Raw genomic sequence first — 27,635 nt, forward strand, 5'->3', positions numbered from 1 at the left:
TGTTGTACATTTAAATCTGTATTTCATCCACCTTTTCATTTGGTGACTCACCTGAACAGATGTACCAGAGTGGCCTGGCAGTGGCCTGCACCTGCTGCACCTCCATGACGTCACTCTGAGAGCCAATCAAAGCAAAGCCTCGGTAGGGCATGCTGGCAGTAGGAACACCTGACACCTCATTCAGCAAAGACAGGAAGCTGTCATCTGCAGTGTGTTCCTTCCCCTTTTGAAGCATGGCCTTTACGGCGGCCTCTGTACGACCACAGGCCTGAAGCACCCTTGGAACTGTCCTGGGCAATGCATTCGCGTATGCTGGTTTCTCAGCTGGACGAAGGATCACGTGAACATTTGAACCTCCAAATCCAAAGGAGTTGATGCCTACAATGCCGCCTCGGATGGGAATAGGCCGGTCAACAACTTGAATCCGACCATCGGTCAAGGCTGGAATGTCAGGGTTAGGAGAGTTGAAGTGCAGGTTGGGAGCCCAAAATCCTCGCTCCAAAGAAAGCAACACCTACGTGTAGGATGGAAAAACAACCAATAAAGTAAAAACAGACAAGATACAGAGCAGAGTTTTAGTAAGGCTGAAATAACTAAAATAGCTCGTTATCAATCTTTAGTTGATTTGGTGTCGAAGATGCCCAGTTTCCTTTCTTTAGAAAATAAATTAGCTTAATAAACTGAATGTAACATTGCGAATGACCCAATTTTACATTGTAAAAATTGGTAAATTCCTCTCTTAAAAAAAAATAGAAAAAATAATCAGACCAGCTGTTTCAGTCCTTATATTTTCAACTTTCACTCATTTGGTATGAGTGAAAGTGCATGGATAATGAATTGAACACTTTTGCATAAAGCAGGTGAGCAAATGGGATACAAATTAGACAACACTTTGATCCAGACGTGGTCTGAACAAATCAATAAGAACTTGCACTTAAAACTAAAATGTAAAAAGGATGTTGCCGTTTTGAATCTTCTGAGCAGCCAATAACTGGAGTGCTGACACTCACCTTAGCCAGGGCAGCCAGACCAGAAGCCGGTTCGGGATGGCCCATGTTGGACTTGGTGGAGCCAATGAGCAGAGGCTCTCGCTTTGATTGACAGAACACGCTGACAATGCCATTTACTTCCTGTGGGTCACCAACCTGCACATAGAGAGCAGAGATGCTACAAAGGTAAACCCTTCTTGTAAGTAACATTAGAAGGGTGTGTGAAAAGGTCACTTTTTCATTTTCTAATCAATTATCTGTCTTGTTATGCCAAGACCACTGAAAGCTAAAAGTGTGATTAAGAAACTAGACTAGACTGCACTGACCTTTGTTCCCGTGCCGTGGGCTTCAATGTATTCCACCTGCTCAGGAGTTATATTTGCCTCCTGGTAAAGAGAACGAACCAGCCTTTGCTGCATCTCACCTGAAGGAAACGTTACACCTGAGGGACCAAGAGGAATGTGTCAGGACAAGTATGCTACACCATACCGTAACTGCTGGGTAACTGCTACTGTTCTCACACATTCACATCACAGACATTCACAAGTTGGCATTTCATTTTTTGATTGCCGTTTCTGAGATGTAACCCAATAAACCCTTTACCGTGATGTTAAAGGTCCTATGACATGCTGCCTTTTGGATGCTTTTATATAGGCCTTATATATAGGCCTATATCTGAAGCCTGTATCTGAAGTCTCTTTCCCGAAATTCAGCCTTGGTGCAGAATTACAACCACTGGAGCAAGTCCCACAATGAGCTTTCCTCAGGACGTGCCATTTCTGTGTCTGTAGCTTTAAATGCTATAGAGGAGGAGAGATGGGGGGGGCAAGGTGGAGGGTGGGTGTGTGGCCTTGACCAACTGCCACTTTGCTTGTTTGCAAGCCATGATGTCTCTCTCTTTCTCATGGGTGGGCCACATTCTCTGGGTGGGCAAAGCCGAGAAAGGGCAGGTAACCATCGGACCATCTGAACTTTCATTTTCTCAAAAGGCAGAGCAGGATACCCAGGGCTTGGTTTACACCTATCGTCATTTCTAGCCACTGGGGGACCATTACATACAGTAGGCAGGCTAGGGGAACTCATTAATGTTAGAAAACCTCATAGAACTCATATTAATGTTAAAAAACCTCATAAAGTGAAATTATCATGCCATGGGACCTTTAAAAAAAAAAAAACACTCTGGTAACACTCTGGCTTGTTTGTATTTAAAAAAAAAAAAATCTCAACCGTACTGTGGCTAAGCCCTGTATGCAGCTACTTCCCTTGCAAAATAGAAAGCGGATATACGGGAGGGGGTGGACATCCAGCGTGCGAGAGACCACTGGATATCAGGCTTTATCCCAGCAATGTACATCCATTGAGGCAGACTAATATGGGGGTAAACCCCATCTTGAGTGCACCTGAAATGTTGGTAATAATCCCTTATTGCAAACAGTAGGTCAAAGCAGCTGAGCCACCCCTTGTGAATGATTGCACCTGAGGAAACCAAAGAAAACCATAACCATAATAGTTACAGTATGTATTGGTAGATCTCCCATTTTTTGGAGGGACTGGTTGGAAAAGGGAATTGTCTCACCGGTGAATCTGTATCTTGGTGGCATATTAAAATCCTTTGAGGATGTGGTACGGCAATTTGGAATCCCTACGTCTACATTTTTTTCAGATATTTGCAACTTTGCCATCTGTTGGTGGGACTTTTTGGATCCAGTCCTTCAGCACCGAAGGCACCACAATGTTTAGATAAGGTGTTGAAATATGGAAAAGGTCATGAGGCTGCTGGGTATTATTCTATGCTTATGCAGAACCTAGGGGATGGAGCCTGGTCAGCTCTGAAGAAGACATGGGAAAGGGATCTGAATATTACACTGGATGATGAGGAGTGGGACAGAATCTGTAGGAATATTAAAACTATGTCACGTGATGGGAGGGTGCGGCTCATTCAGTTCAAGATTATGCATCGCTTCTATTGGACTCCCTCCAGACTGTTTAGAATTGGTCTGAAAGACACCAAATTGTTGGAAATGTAAGACAGAGGACGGCCAATTACTTCATGTCCAATGGTCCTGTGATAAGGTCCAGGAGTTTTGTTGTTGTATGTTTTGTATGTTGTTTAAAAAATAAATAAAAATTGTTCATCCTGAAAGCTACTAGATAGCATAATGGTACTTTGCAACATTTCTGGGAGCAAATGAATGCACCATTAGTTTAACAATGTGTACCTTAAAGCACCATGAAGTCCTGTCAGTGCCCACAGGATTTACCTTAGTTGTTTGTTTACATATCTCATAACTCACAGGAAAAGCAAAATGTTTCGATAGTGAAAATCAAAAGCTCATTTCGATCAATTTTCGATTTAAAATCGAACTCCTGACACCCCTATCATCTGCCATCTTACTTGATTATCATTAGAGGTTCATTGAAAAACTTATACTGGATGCAGTGTCACTGCATGAGTTTGGAGTTAATAGGCTGTGTGTGCCTCCTCACCCTGCTCTTTGTATCCATCTGTGTTGTTGCCAGCATTGACCACTGTGGCATAGACCCTTTTAGCCACAGACCGCTTGGTCAGCAGCACTGCCACTGCTGCCTCAGAACGGCAGTATCCATTTCCTGGCCATGAAAATGACAAAAATAAAAACGTTATATTGGTATACACACACACACGAACACAGAGTGTATCAACAAGTGTAAATAATACACAGTTAAATCAATATGAATAAGCTTATAAGCAAATAATGATGAAAGAGAAACAAGCTTCAAGATAAATGATGTGCTAATGAGAACACTGCTGCTTATATAGAAATTTGCTTAAAAGTGCTGTACAATACTTCAAAGGCTAAAGCAGAATTCTTTCTTGTAGTGCCAAAAAGCAGAAAATGCTATTTATTTTTGTCAGTTTTATACACAAATAATGTATGTTTAATAATACTTTTATTTATTTTAAATTATAATAAACAATAATCAGCCAGCTAGTCGAGGTCCAGTACAGCAAGTACTGTGAGGACTCCTGCCTGAAGGTATTTAATGTCTGTATTAGATAGCAATAGATGGTGGCGAGATGACAGTAAACAAGGGAAAATAAGAGAACTGTCCCCTGCCAACTTTCTGTTACCTGATGAGTCAAAGGACTTGCAGGTCCCCTCAGGACTGAGCATGCCCAGTTTCATAAACTGCACCGAGGTATTTGGCTTGAGCAGCAGGTTGACCCCTCCCACCAAAGCAGCATCACAGTGGCCCTGGCGAATGCTTTGGAAGGCGTTTTCTAAAGCCAGCAAGCTAGAAGAGCAGGCTGTGTCGATGGCAGTGCTGGGGCCTAGAGAAGAGGAGGGTGGATTAGAGCTAGAAACCACATATGCAGAAAAGGATATTGAAGAGTACATGAGGGCATTCAAAATGTGAAAGGGCTCAAGTTGACTTAATTACAATGACTTCAAATTAGTAAGCACCAGCACTGAACAGGGTACAGTATGTCTCTGCAAAAGCTGAACAATAGTCTAAATCAGCAAAGGTTTTGAATATATAAATCTGCATCTACTTCCAGGTCTGATTGAAAACACACTTAGTTAGACAGACAGAGCAAAAAATGTGGTGGAATTTTTGCAGCCATGCAGATGATTATTTGTACAAAATTGTACAAAAGTGAGACGAACCAATGACCAGTAAGTTATGTTCATCCAAACTTATTAAGTTCCTGTAGTTCCACAAAAAGGCTAAAAACCATCAAATGTAGGATCTGTAACTGTAACTATATGTCCATGTATATGTGTATCTATCATTGGTTCGAACAACACAATGTGTTAATGAGTTATGACAGTTTGTTGGAAAATACTTTGGCAATGCACAATGTGGTAAAAGAGTTATGACAGTTTGTGGGAAAAGACTTTGGCAATCAATTACAGGACAGCAATATGGCATGTGAAAAAAATCAAATGCGTTATGTACTAAATTCGGTGATGACTGGAAAGGGAGGCTGACAGATCAGCTTAAACCTAGGATGAATGAAAACTTTGTAATGGCTTGCATTACAGGAGCTCTAAGCTGAAAGATATCAGGCCACATGGTAGCAGCATTGGATCCAGATGTGCACTAATGCAGAGCAACCACTGCTATACTGACAGACAAATTATTGCCATGGTTTAGATCAGTTCTAGGCCCACAAATGAAAAACAACTGACACAAGGAGAATACCAGATATAAAGTAGTCCAACAGTTAAGAGACACCTTAATGCAATTTTTCATGTGTATGATGTAATGTCAGTGTTAAGTCTGGGATGAGAAGAAAATATTAATGCACAACATGGAAGCAAACAAGGAAGAGATAGGGCTTATTTGACATGTGCTGGATGAGCATCATCCACTCAAAATAACGGGACTCCATCTCAGAGTTTGGCCAAATAATGAAACTGATATTAAAGCTGGCTGTGTGTGCATACCGCTGAAGTCAAAGAAGTAGGAGAGTCTGTTGGCCAACATGGCACGCTGGCAGCCAGTCATGCTGTAGCCCAGGAGCTCCTCTGGATCTTTGCTAAACGCTTCGCCAGCCTCCGAGCCACTAACTCCGATGTAGACGCCAGTTTTACTGCCACGCAGTGTGGCTGGGTTCAGTCCTGCATCATAACATTTTATTGTTTTTTTAAACCATTCAGTCAGTATTCCATCAGGTATCCTCACTCAGATAATTAGCTCTTTTTTAAAATAACAGACTCACAGACTTGAAAAAAGTTAACAGAGAAAACACAAAAGGCAAATCAGTCACACTTCAGTCCAGCAACTTTTACTGTATTGCTTTCCCAACTTTCCTACTTACTTTCACTTATATAACTGTCGATTGATATTCAGTACTGAAGCTTTTTTGAAGCTTGCCATTTTTCTCACCTGCATCTACGATAGACTCGTAGGCAATCTCCAGCATGAGACGGAGCTGGGGGTCCATGGTGTTGGCCTGTTTGGGGTGGACTCCGAAGAATGCCGCATCAAAGTGGCTGATGTCCTTCAATTTACCATTCCTCTTTGGAAGACCGTACAGACCTAGAAAAGAGCAAAAGAAGAAAAAAGTAAATTTTTCCAAATTCCTGTGACAGAAGTTGTTGTGTGCACATTGCAGAGTACAGAGAGTGCAGAGTTTGTGTAACACATGAGGATGCAACGTACATTCGTTGAGCCAGACTAAGTTGCACATTGTCTCGCATTGACAGAACTCCACAGCGCTGTGGAGAAAGGTCTGGCTCCTCCGCACATAAATTCCAGGTTAGGAGAGACCAAAACTCTCTGGGTTGTTTGAATTTCTTTAATCCAATCACAATTGTCTTGGGCGCACCAAGCTCTGGTTGCACCCCGCAAAAGAAAACGCCACATACAGTACAGGCCAAAAGTTTGGACACACCTTCTCATTCAATGTGTTTCTTTATTTTCATGACTATTTATTTTGTAGATTCTCACTGAAGGCATCAAAACTATGAATGAACACATATGGAATTATGTACTTAACAAAAAAGTGTGAAATAACTGAAAACATGTCTTATATTTTAGATTCTTCAAAGTAGCCACCCTTTGCTTTTTTTGATAACTCTGCAAACCCTTGGTGTTCTCTCAATGAGCTTCATGAGGTAGTCCCCTGAAATGGTTTTCACTTTACAGGTGTGCCTTGTCAGGGTTAATTAGTGGAATTTTTTCCCTTATTAATAAAAAAGCAAAGGGTGGCTACTTTGAAGAATCTAAAATATAAGACATGTTTTCAGTTATTTCACACTTTTTTGTTAAGTACATAATTCCATATGTGTTCATTCATAGTTTTGATGCCTTCAGTGAGAATCTCCAATGTCAATAGTTATGAAAATAAAAAGGAAACATATTCAATGAGAAGGTGTGTCCAAACTTTTGGCCTGTACTGTACAATATTAAATAAAATGCAATGAACTAAACAAATATACAAATTCAGTAACTTAAGTAATTCATATTAGATAGATACATGATTAAACATAATTTTCCCTTATCAGTGTATCGCCGTGTGTATTTTGTCCATAGCTAAATCGTTCCCAAAACATCCCAGTTAGATAGTAAATGCTGTTAACAAATTCTTTGTTAATCTTTACAATTTACAATTTCCCAAATTAAACAAGTATGTCTGCCTTGTTGCATGATCCAAATTTTAAAAGCTGATAAATTATTTGAATTGATTTTGAATCAGGAGAAAGACTAGGAAAAATTAATTGTTAGATACATCAGAGAGGGAATCAGCTTCCACTATTTCTACTGTTAGATCCAATTCTGGAGATGTTTTTACAGCAACTGTAGATATTAACAAGAGTTTACAATAATTTTACATGGATATCTATAGGTCATTATCTACCTTACTGATGAAGAAATCTGTTCCTTCATAGAGCCATTAGGGCTTCTCAAACCGATAGAAGAGCAAAGAGAAATCCTTGATGCAGATTTGACTATAGAGAAAATTAAAGATATAACGGGGGCCCTGCCTGTGGGTAAGGCCCCAGGGCCAGATGGCTTCACAGTAGGGCTGGGCGATATGGAGAAAATCAAATATCACAATATTTTTGACCAAATACCTCGATATCGATACCGCAACGATATTGTAGTGTTGACTATTGGTGCTTTGACAAAATATTTACACAATGAGATTTGTGATAAATAATCATCAGTAATGTGGATATAATGACTAAGTGGGTAAAGTCAAATAATAGAACAGTTACAACAGTCTGGTAAGTTCAGAAAATGACATCACTTTACTGTAATGCAGCCTTTAAAACCAGGAAAAGACAACACTTATGCCATATTACGATATCCAAAATCTAAGACGATTTCTAGTCTCATATCACAATATCGATATATTGCCCAGCTCTACTTCACAGCAGAATTTTTTAAAGAGTTTTGCAACTAAACTGGCTCCACTTCTGTTAGAGGTATATAGAGAGGCACTGGAGAAGGGCAGAAAAGGCAAGTGATCAGAGAACTATGTACAGAAGCATATAAAAATATAGAAATAGATAGTGGTTGTGCAGATATTTTATTAGATGGGCTTCCCTCATACAGCTCACTGAGCTTTACGGAACTTGTGGGAAACATAAGAAAGGATGAAGTGATACAAGCCATCAAACAACTAAACGTTGGTAAAAGCCCCGGCCCTGATGGCCTGTCTACAGAGTTTTATCAGTTAAATATCGATGATGTAACAAACGTCCTTACAGAGATGTATAACAAAGGTGTGAACAGTGGCTGTATGGGGGAATCCTTTTATCAGGGTGTAATGTGTTTATTATATAAGAAAGGGGATGAAAACGACATAAATAGCTACAGACATCTGACCATAATGAATACTGATTATAAAATATTAGCTAAAGTAATTATGAATAGATTAAATAATATATTAGATGAAATTATAGAAAAAGAACAAACGTGTGCCATTAAAGGCCGTTTGATGTGGGATAACCTTTGTATATTGAGAGAAATGATAAATAAACCTGATAAAAAAGACTTTTATATAATCGGGCTGGATCAAAAGAAGGCCTTTGATTATATCTCTAGAGACTATTTATGGGCTGTGATGAAGTCTTATGGCTTCCCTGAAAGTTTTATCCATTTGATCAGATGTCTGTATGTTAAGTCTAGTGTGTGTATTAATGTAAATGGTGTTTTAACAGAATCTTTTAATGTAGAGAGAGGCGTGAAACAGGGCTGTCCTCTTAGTGCTGCTCTATATGTCCTGGCCATCAGCCCCCTTATTAAAACTATTAATACAGATAGTCTTATATCTGGTACTCGGGTTGGCCTTGCACCCAAAATCACTGCCATGGCCTACGCAGATGATGTCACTATTGTTATTAAAAATCAGATGGAGATGGATGTCTTAACTAATCACCTAAACTTATATGAACTGGCTTCAGGAGCTAAATTAAATCATGATAAGACAGAGGGAGTTTGGATCGGAGTTGAAAGTAACAAACGTGATATCAACATAAAAGTAAAGGATGAAATTAAAATCTTGGGCCTGACTATTTGTAATCAAGACTGTAGCGAAAAAAACTGGGAAAATAAACTATGTGAAGTTAAAGAAGAAGTTAAAAAATGGGAAAATAAAAACACCAATTATAAATTAAGAGTCAACATTGTTAAAACTTTCATCTTATCCAAACTCCTGTTTTTAGCCAATATCTTTCCTCCATCTAATAAAATGATAATGAAATTAAATAAACAGTGTGTAAACTTGGTCTGGGGCACAACTAGGGAAGTAACAAAAAGAGAAATAATGTATAAAAGTAAAGAATATGGGGGGCTAGGGGCAATAGATATGAGAATTAAATTGTACATAGCATTTATTAAAAACATGTCAGCAGCCATCTCGAGGAATGCTCTCTGGGTCGGTGATCGCTCCAAGTGGAGGAAAAGGAGAGGGAGAGCCAGACAAGGTCCAGAGTACAACCTTATCTACGGTGATTTTATGTATGAATATGTAAATCTTAAAATTGACAACAACAGCATCTATTGATGGATTGCTACAGGGCAAAAGAAGTCTGGGACAAATTAAAAGTGTATGGTGTTAATTTTGTACTTTCATATAAATCTGTCATGTACTGTATTGTTGTTGAGACTCTACCAGAGAAACAAAAAGAACTTTTACAAATAATCATATGTATTGTATGCATCAAGTTGTGGAAAACCAGATGCTGTATGGTTATTCAACAAACAATCATAAATAGTGACGATGTGTGCAAACAAGTGCTTGCTGAGCTCAGGAGAAGAAAAGCTCTGGACAGAAAACGGCTCCTTCCATGGGACACTTTTAACCTGTGAACTACAGCACTTTATAAAAAGACTCTATATGCACTTTATAAAGACTATATGCACTTTATAAAAAAGACTTCAGCACTATAAATATCTATGCACTTTATGAGAGGCTCTAGGCACTTTACATTTTAGCTTGGTTTGCACATTTTGTATTATATTTCTTGTAATTCTTGTATGGTTTATATTTGTTAGGTAGCCTACTGTATGTTTAAATGTATAAATTGTAATTTGTAAAAACTTAATAAAGCTCTTTAAACAAAAAAAAAAAAGAGAAGGGCACACTGCCACCGACATTTAGGCAGGCTTTGATAACTTTGGTTCCTAAGAAAGATAAAAGACCCAAGAGACTGTAAGAATTACAGCCCAATTTCCCTAATGCAGTTAGACATTAAGATTATTTCAAAAAATATAGCAAATCGATAAGATAAGGCTTTTACTTCTCTAGTTCATCCTGATCAGACCCTGATTATTTGGGGGCGCAACTTGCCTCGCCGAAGTCCATTAATACCTGACAATGGACACCTCGAAGGGCATTAACCCGCTTATACCATGGTCACTTGCCAAATAACATATTTTTAAAACATTAGTTCATATTTTAATTAGTTTTACAATCGAAATCTAAAGTTTATCCAAACAATAACTCTGTTTCCCTGGTTACGCCTGACGGTTTGACTAATACCTGGAACAATCATTCCCATCCACCAGGTTCTTATGCAATGCAAACGTTGTTCTCTCCACCAGGAATTAGGAAGAACCTTAGATACGACTTGCCTCCCTTAGCAACCGGAGATATTTATATAGTCGCTCAGCTGATAGAACCCTTCAGTTTAGCTACGAGCCAGAAAGCTAACGCTATGCTAGCAAGATCCAAAGTCAATAACATTGTGTACAGTTGGCACAGTCCACATTTCCTTATTGATTTAATCTAGCGCATTCATTTAGAACAGTAAACAGTCAGTTTCACCGAACTCCTTTAGTAGGTGTCCTATATCACTTTTTAATGGACACCCTGCAGCCAATCAGAATCGAGTATTCACCCAGACCATGGTATAACACTTTTTAATGGACACCCTGCAGCCAATCAGAATCGAGTATTCACCCAGACCATGGTATAAGTGGATGATATATCACTTTCTGTGTCCGAACCTAGCAGATCAATACCCTGTCTACTCGGGATCATTGACTCTCCTGAAATTTTCGAGGTTAAACTGGTCCAAGTCAGAAGAGTTACTTTTAACAGCTCAGTGCCCTAGTCCCGCCTTCCGATCAGGTGCATTTCAGTGGCCAAAGCAAGGTATTGTATTGTGGCTATCTTCCCTATCTTATTCCCTCCCCAGTTAAAAGACTTAGTTAAAGTTAATTTGATCCATTATATAACAAAATAATAAAACTGGGTGGAGAGTGGGTGTGTGGCTTTGACCAACTGCCACTTTGCTCGTTTGAAAGCCATGATGTCTCTCTCTCAAATTCTCTGGGCGGGCAAAGCAGAGAAAGGGGTGGTAATCTTGCTCCTTATGACCTCATAAGGAGCAAGATTCCAGATTGGCCCATCTGCGCTTTCATTTTCTCAAAGGCAGAGCAGGATACCTAGAGCTCGGTTTACACCTATCGCCATTTCTAGCCACTGGGGCACCATAGGCAGGCTGGGGGAATGCATATTAATGTTAAAAAACCTGAAATATTCATGCCATGGGACCTTTAAGGCATCTGGCCCACTGGTCACTTGCTACTGAGAATGCCCCACCATGGTATTGTATTGAGCAATCTGTTCTTGCCCCATTATCGCCCTTACAAAGCCCGTCGGTTAAACTGTATGGTGAGGCAAAAACACATCCGATAATTTCTCAGTTAAATGCTGTTTGGACCAAAGTGGCCCAGCTGTTTAACTGGATCTATATCTAAATTCCTCATCAAGTGTTTGGCGAAATCCAAAGTTATGTACTGGTAGATCACCCCTTTTTTGGAGGAATTATTTGGAAAACGGAATTTTCAAACTGGGGGAGCTATATCTCGGTGGCATATGGAACTCCCTTAAGGATGTGGTACAGCAATTTGGAATCCCTACGTCTCAATTTTTCAACTTATGTTGCTGGGGATTTTTGGATCCAGTTATTTAAACCCCGAAGGCACCAGAAAACACACACACACACACACACACACACACACACACACACACACACACACACACCTCAAGCAATGAACCTCTGGTTACTTTCTCCATTTCCCCTTTCTATTGTCCCTACTCTCCCATGATGCCTGATGTGTGGTCTCAGCAGCATCAGCTGGCCTAGTCCAACTCTTTCAGCACATGAATGTGTGCTCAGGATGGTTGCCAGGCACTGACGGATGGGTCTTTTATTCAAAGAGAGGAAAAAGAGGGAGGATTGGAAAGAGTAGCAAAGCAGAGACAAGGAAAAAAAAAGACAAGTCATTAAAAGTGGGCAAAGATGTACAATATGAAAGTAAATTAAGGGTGGCGTGGAACAACTTTTGGGAAGTGAAGCTGCTTAATGCGGATCGGTGTTTTATTTGTGCCTTCTTACAAAATGTGTTAGTTAGGATGGGTGACCAACTAGCACTCACTGAAAGTGAACACAGCCTCCTCATTCATTTTAATGAGGCCAGTCAAGCGAGAAAGCAGAGGTGCCATAACTACCGGCTTCAGGAAAAAAATGCAAGGATAGTCAAGGAAAAAAGTTGAACTTATTTCAACATTCAACATTTGTTTTTGCACAGAGCGTCTGTAAGATTGTTTTAAGTCAATAGTTGAAAAACAACTCCACCTGCTAAAATAACCATCTAGGTGACACAGTGAAAAAAACTCAGTTATCATATGGAGTACTGCCACATCCTGCAGTGAGTAGTTACACACCCATAAACACCTGCGTAATATAAAGAAGAAGACTCCTGTTCCTGAAATTTGGATTTTGAATACGTGTTGTCCTCCATGTTTCCTTCTTCAAACTTGCCGGGGCCGGGAAGCTATGATACCCATTAGCAGCACCTGTAAGTTTATCATTTGACAGCGAAAACACGAAAGGCTGAGCAGTATGTCCTGTATGTCCCTTACTGGTAACGTATTTCAAGATGGCGCATGAATATGGAGCGTCTACCCCAGTTCATACGAATGCAAATGTAAAATTTGAAGCCAAAAGGAATACTTGGAATTGATGGTAAATATTCATGAAAAAGACAAGTTTGTGAATGGGTAACACAGAATTTGATAATGAACAACTAAACACGTTACACACTGGACCTTTAAGCAGTCATATTACGACCAACGGGAGAAGTCAGGTAGACTTTTAGCATGGCGTATACAGCAACAGGAATCAGAGAGGGCAATCAACGTTTTAGAGAACGATAAATAATACTATTAGTGACGATACTATCAGTGACCCCGTAGATATAAAGATTGCATTCAAAAGCTTTTATGAAAATATACTCCAGTGAATGTCTAAATCTAAATGAACAAAATCAATTCCTTGATAACCTGGATAAATGTATCCAGTGTTTCCCACAGATTAGAAAGCAATTTGTGGGGGTTGCCCCATGTCAGACCGTGTGTGTGTGTGTGTGTGTGGAGGAGGACAGCATCCAACAGTGTGTCCTCCTCAGTCCTACTCTTTCTTCAATGCCTAACAAATCTATCTCTTTCTCTCCCTGACCCCCGTCTTTCTGCTTGAGCACTGGTTGAAGCCTGAAAATATTGTAAACAAATTAATAACATTAACTAATTACACTGGTAGGAAAGCTTTATTTCACTGATACCTCCAGTTCAGGCTGGTCCTCATCCAGACCAGACATGTGCCTTTTTCAGTCGCGGAAAATACTGTTTAATACTCCTCTGGATTGAAGCAGCAAACATTCAGTGTTAGAATAAAAAAATGACATAACATTATTTATAATAAGTTTATTTGATTCACAGCTGCTACATATAGTGTTTTGACCTCGACAACCCTCCAGTCTGACCAGTGTTATTAGTTATGTTATTAATTTGTTTACAATATTTTCAGGCTTCAACCAGTGAAAGACAGGGTCAGGGAGAGAAAGAGATAGATTCGTTAGGCATTGAAGTAGGAGGACAGCATCCAACAGCGCTGACACGGGGCGACACCGCCCTGCCCCGCCAACAAATTCTTTCTAATCTGTGGGAAACACTGCACATGGCATAATGTTTTCATTGATTACATGCCACTTTGCGACACAGTAACACAGCAGAGACCTTATTTATTGATATTTATTGATTCAAGTGAAGATAATTACCTTTTCTGAAGAGTCTATCATGTTTTTTTAATCCTCTGTGTTCTCTTTGGCTACTAGCAACTGCGTGGAGGAGGGGTGGGGGTGCATGCTGTATCACGGAAGGCTGTATCATGTGGACCCGCCGACAGTGTTGTTGTCATTACTTAGAATTCCTCATGGGGGTGACTACGAACTATAGCTTTAATCTTAGGCTGCTACAATGTGCTGGTTGAGAAGAAGCTAATGCTAGGTGGGTAACATTTTAAGGTTACGACATCGTTCAACACGCTCATAAAGCTATTTTTAGTATGATTATTTTGACAACGGTTAAAAGAACTGGGCTAACCCACGAATAACTTCATCAGTAACGTTAGCTGTATATCTATACAGCTAACATTACTGATGAACGTCCCTTGTCAAAAGACAAATCTATTGCTAACTTAGCCAGCTAGCACACCCCGGTCTGTTTGCCTCACTTCCGCAGCGCTAAGAGACTTCAGTCGGGATGACAGCTGACAACAGCCCCGGGACATATAGTTAAAGTTAGCCCCCAGCCAGCTAGCAGCCAGCCGCTATTATTATAGCAATCCAAACCTGGCCAGCATTTAATTCCAGCGCTAACAACGCTTACAGCAGTTTAATGAACTGATGGGAAACAGACCATATCAGACCCAGGCACCAGAGTCAGAACAGCGGCCATCCGTAACGTTACGTCTCCTACCTGCCGAATTTCTCCTCCCTTCGCGTTTAGCTGTCTTTACGGTTAGCTAAATTAACCCGAGAAAAGAGGGGTTAGGCACCAAAACGACAAAAAAAGTGAAGGGGAGATAATTCTGGGCAGATCGGAGATCTTCTGCTGCTGCAAAACATCGGCCATCTGACGTCCTCGTAATAGTAGTAACAGTAACATAACGTTAGGAGAGTAATGAACATCTTGCATTGTCAGAAAGATGCTCCCAATACTGCATTCTTGGCCTTGGACCCCTAAAAGGCCTTCAATAGGGTGAAATGGCTATCTTATTGAGACTCTCGAGATTCCAATCCAGCCGCAGTATCAAACAGTTAATCGTGTTTTTCTGCGGTATGCTAGGCATCTCTTAAAAGCAGAATTAGTTTTGTTTACTTACAAGATGCTGCATAGTTTAGCGGTTGCAGACCTGCCAACCTTGAAAAACTTTTTTGAGTAGCAACTTACTGATTTATTGTCGAAGTTCTGGTTCATGAACACGGCGGCACGCACACGGAAAAAATGTGCCATTAAATGTCAAACCTGTATATATTTTAAACCCTAGAAAATAATTATGTTCAAGTAGGCTACTACTATAAAACATTTTATTTAAATTATCGGTATATTTAATACAATTAATTGGATCATAATATAATATAATCCAATAAAATAAATTACACTGCATAATTACTTTTGGTACTTTAAGTATATTTTGATAATACTTTCGTACTATTACATAGGGAAGATGTTGAATGCAGGACATTATTAGTAATTTGTAACTCTACAACACTGTTTTTTCTACTTTTACTGCAATACATGATGTGAGTAAGTCTTCCACCTCTGGAGATCACCAACAACAGTCGTGCATGAATACCTGCAGCACTGTAACACTGAAAACACACAGCTCAGTTCAGCGTTTCCTTGCAGTTCTGCTACAGTAGTAGCTAACCTTTAACGTTACCTGCCGGTCACATAGTCTCTAAACAGTCCACTCACAGTGAAATCCTGCACTGATCAACAGATGTTAAGAGTCCGGCGGCTGCTCGCTCTGTTTGTTACGCACACCGGGCAGATTGATGCGCTCACAGAGCCAATCTTTGCAGACGTTACCGCTCGGTGTTTGGCTAGCTAATAAGCCGTTAGCCTGTTAGCGCCGAGCGGCCAGCCAAGGTCCGACAGAAAACGACACATTCCGCACATCCTCCGCTCAGTTTAACCACTAACCCCCCGGTACCTGTCAGAGAGGCGTGTTTACTTTGTGTCTCAGTCCTCCGTTAGCCTACATTAGTAACAGTTAATTTTGTTACGGTATGAACTTAATCATAGGAAAGGCAAAACAATATATAAGACCTTTGTAACGAAATCCAAGACTTTATAAATGCAAGGTTTTATTAATAATGAAATAAATAATATTTCTCCAAAGTTGACAGGTAGGCTACGTAAATTAATTCATTTCACCTTTCTACATCAAATCCGTTTACCTTTGAAAGCACAGTCCTCTCTTGGGGAAAACCATAGATATATGGGAGAAACCAACCAAACTAAACGGGAATGAGGGAGGAATGAATAACACTAGTAGCCGATATCCCATTGACATATACATGAGTTTCTCTGCAACGTCATCACTGCTTGCGCACGCAACCGGGGGGCAGAAAGAAGACGTGTTTTGTGTAGATAGCTAGTAGAGGCATAGCGTAAGTCAAAATTTCAAGGAGTTGTTGCGTAGTTAATTGTACAAACAGAGCCAGTGATGGGTGCCTGATGTTTAATATACATAGGGGGAAGCATGCTTTCGCCAAAAACCGGCGGAGGTTATGGCTTCAAGCCATAAGAGGGGTTGATTGGGTTCATATGCAAGAGTCAGGCTCCCATTGTATCAATCAGAAAAGTTGCAGCTTGTGGTTGTTCAGCTCCGTGATATCTACCTGTCAGGGTTGTGGTACTCGAGTCCGGACCATAGACCATTAAAAGGTCCGGACTCGAGACAAGTTTAGACAGCTAGCTAAAGCTACGCCGATGTTTTGCTAACGTTAGCGCAACAGTGTTAGCCTAGCCTACTAGGTAAATATTACGACTGCCTTCGGAGTTTACTATATCTGCGTTCACGTTGCCAACATAGGACCTGTGGCGTTAGTGCTCCTTTTGTACATAACTTTATTGAATGAAATATTAAGCGAGAGATGGGTGGGTTTTTGTTACGTTACATACAAAGCTAACTGGCTATAGTTAGCCTACATTAGCTAACGTTGCCGAGACAGTGGCAGTAGAGCTTCGGCGAGCTAACCAAGACAGTGTTATGGTCCTCTCGCCCACAATCAACCTCTGCTGCTAAAAACAATCAAACTGCAGTGATGTTTTGAAACTAACATATTATTTTAAGGTATAAACTAACCATAAGGGTACACTCAGGAGTAACCCTGCTGCTAACACGGGCTATTACATTAGCCTAAAATGATAATTATAGCCATACATATATATCACAGTAACACTGCAAAATTAAAGACCGACAAACAGATCCAACTAAAAGCATGTTTTATTGAGTCAGCAGTTATATACAAACAATAAGGAAAGCTTAAAGGAATACGCCACCGGAATGCATGTCGAAATTCTAGCAGCGATGTTTCCCCATTGGAATGAATGGCAAACAGAGCTATAGCTAGCTTCTCATAACGAGAGCTCTCCAGCTCACAACAAATGATTAAATTGTAATCGGTCAAAAACGTTAGCTTTGTAAGACCATAGAGTATGTGTTATATAAATACCATGACGAAATTCAAAGTGTAAATATATGCAATGTATGTCGAAAGTCTAGCCGCGAGGTTTCCCCATTGGAATGAATGGCAAACAGAGCTATAGCTAGCTTCTCATAACGAGAACTCTCCAGCTCCCAAAAAATGATTAAATTTGAATCGGTCAAAAACGTTTGCTTTGTAAGACCATAGAGTATGTGTTATATAAATGCCATGACGAAATGAAGGGACTAAGACAATGTGCACTGAGACAAAAATGCGTGTGCATTATCGGACCAGCACACCAATCTGGCTTTCTGCCCCTGGTATGCGCACGCACCCTGTAATGTTTGTAAACAGGAAACACGTCTATATATAAGCGATATCCCCGCTTGACATTAGAGGAAGTGACCCGACGGTGTGATTGGTCGAACTCTTTAGTTTTTTTTCCAGCATGCTCGTGGCTGCTACGCTGTTTTAGCTTATATATATGTCAGCAACATTAACCAGCTCCGACTGGGGGATCCCGAGGCGTTCCCAGGCCAGGTTGGAGATATAATCCCTCCACCTAGTCCTGGGTCTTCCCCGAGGCCTCCTCCCAGCTGGACGTGCCTGGAACACCTCCCTAGGGAGGCGCCCAGGGGGCATCCTTACCAGATGCCCGAACCACCTCAACTGGCTCCTTTCGACGCAAAGGAGCAGCGGCTCTACTCCGAGCTCCTCACGGATGACTGAGCTTCTCACCCTATCTCTAAGGGAGACGCCAGCCACCCTCCTGAGGAAACCCATTTTGGCCGCTTGTACCCTGGATCTCGTTCTTTCGGTCATGACCCAGCCTTCATGACCATAGGTGAGGGTAGGAACGAAAACTGACCGGTAGATCGAGAGCTTTGCCTTCTGGCTCAGCTCTCTTTTCGTCCTGGCAGTGCGATAGATTGAATGTAATACCGCACCCGCTGCGCCGATTCTCCGACCAATCTCCCGCTCCATTGTCCCCTCACTCGCGAACAAAACCCCAAGGTACTTGAACTCCTTCACTTGGGGTAAGGACTCATTCCCTACCTGGAGAAGGCATTCCATCGGTTTCCTGCTGAGAACCATGGCCTCCGATTTAGAGGTGCTGATCCTCATCCCAACGGCTTCACACTCGGCTGCGAACCGATCCAGTGAGTGCTGAAGGTCACAGACCGATGATGCCATCAGGACCACATCATCTGCAAAGAGCAGCGATAAGATCCCCAGCCCACCGAACTGCAACCCCTTCCCACCCCGACTGCGCCTCAATATCCTGTCCATAAATATTACAAACAGGATTGGTGACAAAGCGCAGCCCTGGCGGAGGCCAACCCTCACCTGAAACGAGTCCAACTTACTGCCGAGAAGCCGGACACAGCTCTCACTTTGGTCGTACAGAGATTGGATGGCCCTGAGTAGAGACCCCCTCACCCCATACTCCCGCAGCACCTCCCACAGTATCTCCCAGGGGACCCGGTCATACGCCTTCTCCAAATCCACAAAACACATGTAGACCGGTTGGGCATACTCCCAGGCTCCCTCCAGGATCCTTGCGAGATTGAAGAGCTGGTCCATTGTTCCACGACCAGGACGGAATCCGCATTGTTCCTCCTCAACCCGAGGTATCGGCCGAACCCTCCTTTCCAGCACCTTGGAGTAGACTTTACCAGGGAGGCTGAGAAGTGTCATACCCCTGTAATTGGCACACACCCTCTGGTCCCCCTTTTTAAAAAGGGGAACCACCACCCCAGTCTGCAACTCCTTTGGCACTGTTCCAGACTTCCACGCAATGTTGAAGAGTCGTGTCAACCAGGACAGCCCCTCCACACCCAGAGCCTTGAGCATTTCTGGACGGATCTCATCAATCCCCGGGGCTTTGCCACTGTGGAGTTGTTTGACTACATCAGTGACTTCCGCCTGGGAAATCGACGACAATCCCCAGTTATCCTCCAGCTCTGCCTCCAACATAGAGGGCGTATTAGTCGGATTCAGGAGTTCCTCAAAGTGCTCCTTCCACCGCCCTATTACCTCCTCAGTTGAGGTCAACAGTGTCCCATCCTTACTGTACACAGCTTGGATGGTTCCCCTTCCCCTCCTGAGGTGGCGAACAGTTTTCCAGAAGCACTTTGGTGCCGACCAAAAGTCCTTCTCCATGTCTTCTCCAAACTTCTCCCACACCCGCTGCTTTGCCTCTTTCACGGCAGAGGCTGCAGCCCTTCGGTACCCTGCAACTGCCTCCAGAGTCCTCTGGGATAACATATTCCGGAAAGACTCCTTCAGTCGGACGGCTTCCCTGACCACTGGTGTCCACCACGGTGTTCGTGGGTTACCGCCCCTTGAGGCACCTAAGACCCTAAGACCACAGCTCCTCGCCGCAGCTTCAGCAATGGAAACTTTGAACATTGTCCACTCGGGTTCAATGCCCCCAGCCTCCACAGGGATGCACAAAAAGCTCCGCCGGAGGTGTGAGTTGAAAGTCTGTTGGACAGGGGCCTCCTCCAGACGTTCCCAATTTACATTGGGAACATAGATACATACAATCTACACGTTTGGGCTTACCAGGTCTGTCCAGAGTCTTCCCCCACCCCCTGACCCAACTCACCACCAGATGGTGATCGGTTGACAGCTCTGCCCCTCTCTTCACCCGAGTGTCCAAAACATACGGCCTCAGATCAGATGAAACGATTATAAAATCGATCATTGACCTTCGGCCTAGGGTGCTCTGGTACCAGGTACACTTATGAGCATCCCTATGTTCGAACATGGTGTTCGTTATAGACAATCCATGACTAGCACAGAAGTCCAACAACAAACAACCACGCTGGTTTAGATCAGGGAGGCCGTTCCTCCCAATCACGCCTCTCCAAATGTCTCCATCATTGCCCACGTGCGCGTTGAAGTCCCCCAGCAGAACAATGGAGTCCCCCACTGGAGCCCCATGCAGGACTCCAGTCAAGGTCTCCAAGAAGGCCGAATACTCCAAACTCCTGTTTGGTGCATATGCACAAACAACAGTCAGAGTTTTCCCCCCCACAACCCGCAGGCGTAGGGAGGCGACCCTCTCGTCCACCGGGGTAAACTCCAACGTAGCGGCGCTCAGCCGGGGGCTTGGGAGTATCCCCACACCCGCCCGGCGCCTCACACCCTGGGCAACTCCGGAGAAGAAAAGAGTCCAACCCCTATCCAGGAGTACGGTTCCAGAACCGAGACTGTGTGTAGAGGTAAGCCCCACCAGATCTAACCGGTAGCGCTCCACCTCCCGCACCAGTTCCGGCTCCTTCCCCCACAGAGAGGTGACGTTCCACATCCCCAGAGCCAGCGTCTGCTGCCCGGGTCTGGTCCATTGAGGCCCCTGACCTTCACTGCCACCCATGTGGCAGCGCACCCGACCCCAGCAGTTCCTCCCACAGGTGGTGGGCCCATGGGCTGGAGAGATGGGAGCCACGTAGCTTGTTCGGGCTGTGCCCGGCCGGGCTCCGTGGCAAACCCGGCCACCAGGCGCTCGCCGACGACCCCGCCGTCTGGGCCTGGCTCCAGACGGGGGCCCCGGGCTTCCTCCGGGCAGGGTCGTCACTCCATCTCTACCTTGTTTATTCCAAAACCGTTTTAGTCAATTTAAAAAAAAAAAGAATAAAGTTCTACTCTCTTGGGCACATGTATATGTAACGGTATGTGAAAAATTCATATAATTCGGGAAATTAAGACCGGTATACCAGTTATACAACAGTATACCACCCAGCACTACAGAGTATCGTGTACTTTTGGGTTGCCAGTACCGATTACTAGATTTTTGGTATCGTGAGACAAGTCATGTCACTGAAAATCTATATTCTAGCTTTATGAGGGGTCTCACCTGGTGTCCACCGCCGGTTGTCCTCCGTCACCATGTCCAAACCATTGATGAGGTTTTCCCAGAATTCCTCCAGGTTGTTGGACTCGGGCAAACGGCCCGATATCCCTGCTATGACTATCTCATCCATGCTGAATTACTGTGAACACAGAGAGAGAGAGAGAGAGAGAGAGAGAGAGAGAGAGAGAAAAAAATAAGAGTGGTACAGGTTAGGCTCGTTTGAGATGAACTGCGACTAGCCTGTAAAGTGGACGAGAGCAGGCGGGAGCAGCCGGGGGCGGTGACAAAAATCTGCTGTCAAGTCGGACAGTTTCCAGCCGAATCCAGCAGCCTTCAGGCTGAACAGGAAGTGACAGAAACACTGTGGTCAGATTCCGATTTAATAAAATGTTATCAGACCTATATATCCGCTCCTACACAGTCTCCAGTTGTTTTTATTATGACAGAATAGCTGTTAAAATGCTCTACATGCGAAATGTTGCTGATTTTAATTAACAACACACTGTAGATGATCCGTAACCTCAACGGATTTAGTCTCTCTGACTTCTAAACGTAACTATCAGCCACACAACATGTGGTTTGTACAGAATAAGCCTTTAAATCAGACAAATAGCAGTTAAAATCCCTCCAAATCAAAATCAATAAAAAGTTTATATAAAACGTCATCATGTTAAGTCGATTCTGAACCAATCAGTGGTTAAATCAGCTGAGAGGCCGGCGTTTCCCAGCAACTGCGGTGCCTGGCTCTAAAAACTGTGGCCGCCTTGATCTCGTGAGGTTATCGTTGCCCACGTGTGCATGACGTCAGAGCAAGTCGGGATCAAGTCGGACACAAATCTAACCGGCATGCATTGGGTGGCGATTGCCGGTGATCGATTCTGCACAGATCTGGCTCATCTCGAACTAGCCTAATGTATACACACTGTGATGAACGTAGTCAATCAGCTGATCCAGTCAGGTGGAAATGAGTCCTCAATTCAACTTGGCATGATTTTTTATACTAGAGATCAACACTGGTTTAACCTTTGCAGCCCCTCTTTTCTAGCCATTATTTGGAATAAATTCTGCCATCCGTGTACATCCTTGAAACAATAATCAAACCAAATATTCCACTATCCAGCATGGTAGAAATAAATAACCTTCAGATAATTTCCTCTCATTTAAAATAAACAATACTTTCAAAATGTGCATGGGCATTGAGAGCCCTGTAGGAGACACACATTTATTTGCAATTTGTGACCCAGATTAATTTGTGAAGCATGACCAGTTTTAGTCTATGAGCATTATGCCATTATTTGCCACAGATTTGCACGGCTTGCAAATCACTGTTGTAAAACAGGCCCCAGGTGTTATAATCTGAATAATCTTGAGCTTAACACCAACACAAATTATGTTGCCACTTTCTGCGCAAACAATGTCTAGATAGTTTTTAATTCAGAGATGGTTTAGAACCGAGATGCCCCAACTCGGAGTAGTTTCCTGTATCGGTGTCACGTGGGCTCCGCCACTGCCATGCCTCTTTGGGAGACTAGCGGCAGGAAGTGTATTGATTCCAATGGGAGAAGTGAACATGAACACAGATTATGAGCAATTATTTTGCCCCATAGTCACCAAAGTATATATTGGACCCATTTCTCACAAGTCACATATCTCCATAACATTCTGACACTAAAATGGCATTTTTCAGACCAACACATCAGGAGAAAATTGTTTGATACCTGTTTCTGTCTCAGGACCAATCTCTTGCGAGATCTGGCAACAGAGAAGCTAACGTCAGCTAACGTTCGCGAACACCCTAACAAAACTAATCGCCGTGATGCTAAATATTACTTTTAGCTGTGCAAATATCTAATGTTAGCAAAAAAACATATTCATAAATTATTCAAATATAACTTTTCATCCATCCACAGACATTCATTACACGTTCAAACGAGGCTACACCCTTCTAGGAGACAGGAAGTGTGTACAGTTTTGTATGAATTGGCCCTGCTTGAAATGCACTCTTTAGTATAAAGGTTTTTTGGTTTAATTATGTCTGAGACCATTTTTTCAAATGCAACATTGTCGAAATCACACTAAACTACACAGTTTAGTTTAACTGAAGAAAAGCTTTGACCAATAGCTAAAGCTTTTTTCTGTGCTCCTTTCTGGAATACCATACTTTGTAGGATGGAAGTGTGTATTGAAAAACAAAAAACGTTTTTTTTAAATAATAGGATTTTTAAAAATCTACTTTCTGATTTGCATTGAAAAATTCTCTTGGAATTTAAAGAAATCCTTAGAAATTAAAAATTGAATTTCTAAACGCATGAGGTTGGCGGTCCAGTCAGCTGATATTGAGGGTAGCTGGTTCAGTAAATGCATGCACAACTGGCAGTCACTTGTCATCAGTGCAACACTCACTGATATACTGTACAAATAATACGCTCAGCCGTAACTAAGAAAAGAAACGTGGAATAGCAAAATGAAATTTCAAAAAAGATCCCTGTGGCAGAAATTCAATAGTATGAATTCACACTACACGTTTCTGTATTGAAGCATATGTAATTGTGTTGGCGTTGACTGGCAGGTTTGGGAATGAGTTCCTCTAAGCATGCATGAAAGAGCAATTTACAGCAGACAATGTAGTCTGCTGATGGGCTATTCTGTGTACATGAGTGAGTACATCCATATTATAATTTGTATGTGTGTGTGTGTGTGTGTGTGTGTGTGTGTGTGTGTGTGTGTGTGTGTGTGTGTGTGTGTGTGTGTGTCTTTGTTCCTTGTTTCTAGGCCAGGCCATGAACCAATGGGCTAGCAGCTTGAGACATAGTCACTCTAAATTAAAGCATGTCACTACCTCATTGCAGCTGTCCTGCCATCATTCTCAGACCCCTTCCTTCATATTGTACACGCTCCAGCGATGTTCAGCACACTACCTGAGCCCACATGGTCTGGATCCCCATGAATGTTTTTGCCAACGTACATGTGCAGACTGTATGCACCGACAGCACAGTTGCAGCTCTGCAGTATATCAGGGACTTTAGTAAGGTGTTTAGAGGGCACGCATAGAAGGCTTTTCTAATTTTTCATCTTCATCTCATCAATCCAATACACGAAAGGGCTGTTAAAATTGACCAAAAATGACATTTGAATATTCCTTCTAAATAAACGCAAGCAAGGTAATGTGGTCGAGCGAGCTAGAGAATTACGTGGTAGCATCTAGAACAAAGCCGTAAATCAGAGAAATAAAAACGTTTTTGTTGATTCATCACTAGAAATGCAACTGTAACTCACTATCGCTAACCTTATCCACATTCATATTTAGACACAACAAATGATATCCAGCTACAAAAAGCCAGAAATTTGGAATTTAGAACGGAAGTACAAAGAGGAATTGCTATGGAGAGGATACACGGTCTCGTCGCATTGGTGTGAACTGGCAGGTTTTAGAACGTTGCAGACAAGAGAGTTGCAAGTAGTTGCAAGTTTCACCTTGTCTCGTTGCAAATCTTTGGTCTGAACTGGGCTAAAAGGGGTGATAGAATGCAAAACCGATTTTACCCTGTCATAGTTGAATAACAACAGTTTGGAGGGTAAATAGAACATACATAGAACCTCAAAATCCCATTGACACCCCTTTCCTCGGCAAATCTCACAATTTGAAACTGCCTCTGAAAATGGGTGAATCTGAACAAAGCTAAAAGTTGACGTCAACTTCTCAACTCCTTCTCATTTGGATCTACCTTCTATCTTTGTAACGCCCCAAAATTTACATAGGCCACAAACTAATCTGAGGTCACTTTAGTCTTCTAAATCTCGTTTGCGCAAATCTCAGAAATTTTATACATTGTTCATCTGCTGTTACATTACTAAATTTACTTCTGAGACTTTTTTATGCGAGAAATCAACTATTTAAAAGCTCAAATATGGGCCGTTTTACAAAAATGTATGGTTAATTGCAAATTTAGGACGACTGTTTCGGAGTTCAGGAGCTCCACAGTTTGCCGTGGCAGCGGTGCAGTGCCTGACCGGATTGCTGGCTTTCTGCCTTGACTGTCAGACCCCGCTGCACGCTGGCTGGAGCTCTCTCAGGAGATACGGAATACTGGCCAAGAGAAAGGGAGTAGATATCGGACAACTGAGTGGGACATGTGGATTTAAATCAGTGGCGCAGTGGACTCGCAATGGGCGGTGTGCAGGAGCTGCCCGCCGACGGCGGTTCACGGTACGTAAACTTTTTTTTCCAACATGGATCCTCAGGGAAAGGTGCCGAAAGCATAGGTGTGTGTGCGCGACATACAGGAGGATGAATACACTGTAACAAAACTCTGTATCTGGTGCTTTGTAAAGTAAGATTAGTTGATGAGTTTATGTGTCAGGGACTCGTGGCAGAAATCAAGTTTTAAGCCAGCGGCATAGCGGGCATGGCTGGACACGTCTGTAGTTTGGAACGCTAACAGACAGTAAAGTTGCCACTGAGGAAAAAAAGGGTTTGTGTGTGTGTGTGCGTGCGTGCGTGTGTATGTGTGTGTGAGTGTGTGGTGGCGGCCATGGCGGGGGGCATAGAGGGGAACGTGTGTGTGTGTGTGTGTGTGTGTATGTGCCAAGCTCAACCAATCAGCGTGCAGCTCATCTAAATATTCATGAGCAGACCATATAAAGGCAGAAAAGCTCTTGTTTCAGTCCAGTCCCATTTATGAGGGTAGCATTAGGGCCAAAAAAACAGCAAAAAGAGACATTTTCAGACCAACCAATGTTACATACCCTATTAGGAGACCTTAAGAAACAGTGTGAAATACCGTATATAACCATTCTATCACCCCTTTAAGATGCAACGCTTTTGCTTCTTCTGACAAATATGACGACAAATATAAATATGAACAATGCCACTACTATTTTAAGTATCCTTTAAAACTATTTCATCCAAACTCTGACTAAATTTAACACAAAGTAGCCTTTGAAAGTCTAAAGAAGTAGGTTTCCACTGCTTGACATGTGTGCTCCGTCTGCCTGCCCTCTCACTGCGCTGTCAGGGCCTTTTCACACCTATCGTTTGTTTGCTCTGGTCAGAATCAGTTGAGTTTGTAAACTTTCGAACTTGCAATTTACCCTTGGTTCGGTTTCGTTTCAGACCTAGAAAAATCCAAACCGAGACTTCGCGCCGACATTAAGTTCAGACTTGCAGAGTACACATAGTTGGTGCAGTTGGAGGCCGGATCACATTCTCACCACAAACAAACCGCTCCAGAGTTGGATTGAAAGCGTACCGAGACCACCTCATCAAGCAGGTACGCTACGGTACGCTTGTTTTGGTCCACTTTTGGTGCGTACCGGAGTGCAATTGCTGTATTCACACCTGCCCAAACGAACCGCACCAAGGGGGAAAACTATTCAACCAAACTAAATAAGGCAGGTGTGCAAGCCCCCTCAGTCTAGTCAGACACCAAACCAAAATAAATAAATAAAAATAAGCAGAATCTTTTGTCACTTATACAGTTAACATTAGAAAGCCATGCTTTCAAAATGAGGTCTGGATTAGGGGAGAAATCGAATTACTGACTTCCTGCATGTGCAGATTTACAGTAACCAGGCTAGTGTACAGGTACCTAATTTTACTTGGAACCTGTTTTCTGTGAGTAACATGGATTGGATGTCATTGTTTCAAGTGCATATATGGATTGAAACACCAGCAAGGTGAACAGTCTGTGTCCCAATGACATGATGTAACAAGAGATAATAAGAGGTTACTTTAATTATTTGGAGGGCTCTAACTTAAAAGGTCAAATATGTAATATATTTACTGTAATAAATCCAAAAATGACCCCATCAGATATTAAGGAAACATGCTAAGTTGAAATACTATCTTTTCACAACAATGCTAATGCCAGTATTTTCTCCGATTAGAAGTTGAGTTTCACATTGTACATAAAGTGGTAACATGCTATGGCATGTTATTTAAACTAAAGGGGAGACACCAACCTTTATAATTTTAATTGCTAATGTCCATCTGTTGTTGGCATAATACAGTGCACTACAATAATTTAGAAATGATAATTCCACATAACACTAATAAGGACACGCCAGTGCATAGGCCTACTTTTTTTATTTAAACTGACTTAAACTAATACACTAATAATAGTAGGGATCTTGTTCCACTCTTTTGAATAAGTAAGGGGTGTTTGAGCTAAACCATAAACAATAAAATTAAAGCTCAATAAGTTTTATTTTTCAATATTATTGCAATAGTTGTAACATTGTGAGTTTTTTTTGTCCGGAGATTGTTTAAAGGTCCCATGACA

At 42.2% G+C, this 27,635-nt stretch overlaps 1 protein-coding gene across 3 annotated transcripts in view; it reads right to left on the reverse strand.

The window, feature by feature from the left end:
- Positions 1-27,635, reverse strand: part of fasn (fatty acid synthase) — a 106,285-nt gene that overhangs the window by 69,281 nt on the left and 9,369 nt on the right. For all 3 annotated transcript variants that reach the window (XM_028567291.1, XM_028567294.1, XM_028567293.1), the window contains 8 exons: positions 21,358-21,493; positions 5,865-6,017; positions 5,423-5,596; positions 4,102-4,302; positions 3,477-3,599; positions 1,316-1,431; positions 1,011-1,145; positions 52-514 (listed from right to left, as the gene is read on the reverse strand). In XM_028567291.1, the coding sequence (XP_028423092.1) occupies positions 52-514; positions 1,011-1,145; positions 1,316-1,431; positions 3,477-3,599; positions 4,102-4,302; positions 5,423-5,596; positions 5,865-6,017; positions 21,358-21,484 (1,492 nt within the window). In that variant the 5' untranslated portion in view covers positions 21,485-21,493. The remainder of the gene's footprint in view (positions 1-51; positions 515-1,010; positions 1,146-1,315; positions 1,432-3,476; positions 3,600-4,101; positions 4,303-5,422; positions 5,597-5,864; positions 6,018-21,357; positions 21,494-27,635) is intronic.

Source organism: Perca flavescens, chromosome 21 (genome assembly GCF_004354835.1).
Source record: "Perca flavescens isolate YP-PL-M2 chromosome 21, PFLA_1.0, whole genome shotgun sequence".
NCBI lineage: Eukaryota > Metazoa > Chordata > Actinopteri > Perciformes > Percidae > Perca > Perca flavescens.